The sequence below is a fragment of the Cuculus canorus genome, chromosome 3 (assembly GCF_017976375.1).
Source record: "Cuculus canorus isolate bCucCan1 chromosome 3, bCucCan1.pri, whole genome shotgun sequence".
Lineage (NCBI taxonomy): Eukaryota > Metazoa > Chordata > Aves > Cuculiformes > Cuculidae > Cuculus > Cuculus canorus.
Window position 1 is genome coordinate 17950233 of NC_071403.1, and position 2044 is coordinate 17952276.

The window sequence follows — 2044 nt, forward strand, 5'->3', positions numbered from 1 at the left end:
GCTTTCTTTTTGCACTCGGAGATTGTAGCTGAAAATAACCATCACACATCCACTTATGAGTGGACCATGACATAAATTGGCATCATGGACAGGATTCTGATAGAGCCAGAGGGGTAAAAAGCCCTCCAAACTCAATGTTTAGAGGACTTTGTTGTGATTCCGGCTATCAGAACTTAGAGTGCCAAAAAGGGGAGTTAAATTTTTATTTTAGTGATACTTGAGAAAGGGTAAGAGTGGCCGTCGGCAAGTATCTAACTTTCTCAAGTGGATTTGAATTGTTTTTGCTGTTGTTCCTGAGATTGTTTTGTTTCTGAGTCAGGATAGTATAAATGATAACTGAAAAACAGGAGGATAGAGATTCTCAGTTGATGGATGATAGAGATTTGGTTTTTTGCATTTTTGCTAAATATGGTGCTCAACCCTCTCCTATTGGGGAAGACTGGGCTCAAGAGAATTGGAAAGATTTGTGGAGTACAATGGACTGGATTTCGTTATTGCAGAATGAGGCTAACGTTAAGCAAAAAAAACAGGCAATAGTCTGCTCTGTCTTGGGTGCCAGCTTGGTCACAGCCATTAAAGACCATTTTAGGCAGCGTAGTGATGAAGAACAAATCGTAGAATCCTTAGAAACCCTGGGGAATTGTCACCAAGTAACAATTTCCAATTTGGAAAGGGAATTAGAGCGTAAGGAAGAAGAAACCCATTCATTAAGGGTTGCTCTTGAAGTAAATCATGTTAACGGTACTACTAATTCAAAGAACACTAGTTCAAAGGATACAGTATCATCGGGATCTGAGGAAAAGGTTATCCATCAAATTAACCCAATATATCCACAAAAGGAATTGGAAGAGATGAGAAACTTTGATAAAAATCCCCCTCACCTGAGACTCTCAATCAAAACTAAATATTCTTATCTTAACAACAAAGAAACAGACCCCCACTTAACCGCCAAGGAAACACTCTATTCTGCCACTGAACTGGAAAAGTTGAAAAAGGAATACGGGCATCTTATCAAAGAATCTGAAACAGAATATGTGTGGCGTGTGTCTTTAACTGGTGGTAACCAAATTCAATTGAGCAAAAAGGAGGCTGAGGGTTCTTGGGGCCACAGAGTTTTCTTAACAACAGGCGATCACCGGCCCTCATGGTCCTTAACTCAACGTGCTGCTTACTGGGCTGGAGGGTTAAAACCCTTTGAATAGGGAAGACCCCTTTGCAATAACAGGCACAGCTGACCAATTACTGGAAAGCATGCACAAAGCTGCTTGCATACAAAAGATACACGAGAGAAAATTAATTCCCAGATGTGAATCACCAATGATGTTGCCTGTTAACCCTGAAATTATGACTCCCCTGATAAGGGGACTCCCCGAGTCACTTAAATCCACGGGGATAAGTCTCCAGAGAACCATAGCGTCAGTGGGTCCTGTGGAGAGGTTGGAGGGTTTTATGCACAGAGGAAATAATAGCAGAAATGCAGGCAGTACCATTACAGACTGTTACACAAATTCCTCCGACTTTTCAACACCAGCCCTGCTAGGTAACAGACCACACGCTAGACCTAAAGTCTGGACATGGGAGGAGGTAGCACAAGACTTAATTGATTACAGTAGAAAATACTGTCCTGTGAAGCCTTTGAGGAAAGATCAAGGGGCATCTAACATGTAGGAGTTAAAAATGCATTCCCCCATGCCAGCAATATTGCAGATGTTGCCGAAGATCAGTCACACTCTAAACTCATTCTGGTCCAACATCATTGGTGGTGTTTAGGGCTTAAAAAGGGAATTCCTAAGGATTTAATGAACGGTCTACCTTTAGATAAATTGAGCTCACTGGTAACCCAGTGGTGTGTGTCAAAAGCAGATTCCTCTTCTTCTGTGAAAGAAAGTGCACCCGTCACGGCTTCACCTCCCCCTTTCATTGACAGTGCAGACAAGACACCAAAGCAAACTTTTTCCCCAGAGCAGGGAAACTAGAATTTCCGTTTCCTAGTAGTAGGCGGGGAAATGGAGAATGGATTTATATTCATATTTAGCTCACTAAA

At 41.8% G+C, this 2044-nt stretch overlaps 1 protein-coding gene across 1 annotated transcript; it reads left to right on the plus strand.

Annotated features, from left to right (window-relative positions):
- The first annotated feature begins 329 nt into the window (after positions 1–329).
- LOC128851622 (uncharacterized) lies at positions 330–1668 on the plus strand. Its single transcript, XM_054061293.1, is given in 3 exon segments — positions 330–1187; positions 1189–1444; positions 1532–1668. Coding segments are annotated over 3 exon segments (1251 nt in total).
- The last annotated feature ends 376 nt before the right edge of the window (positions 1669–2044 follow it).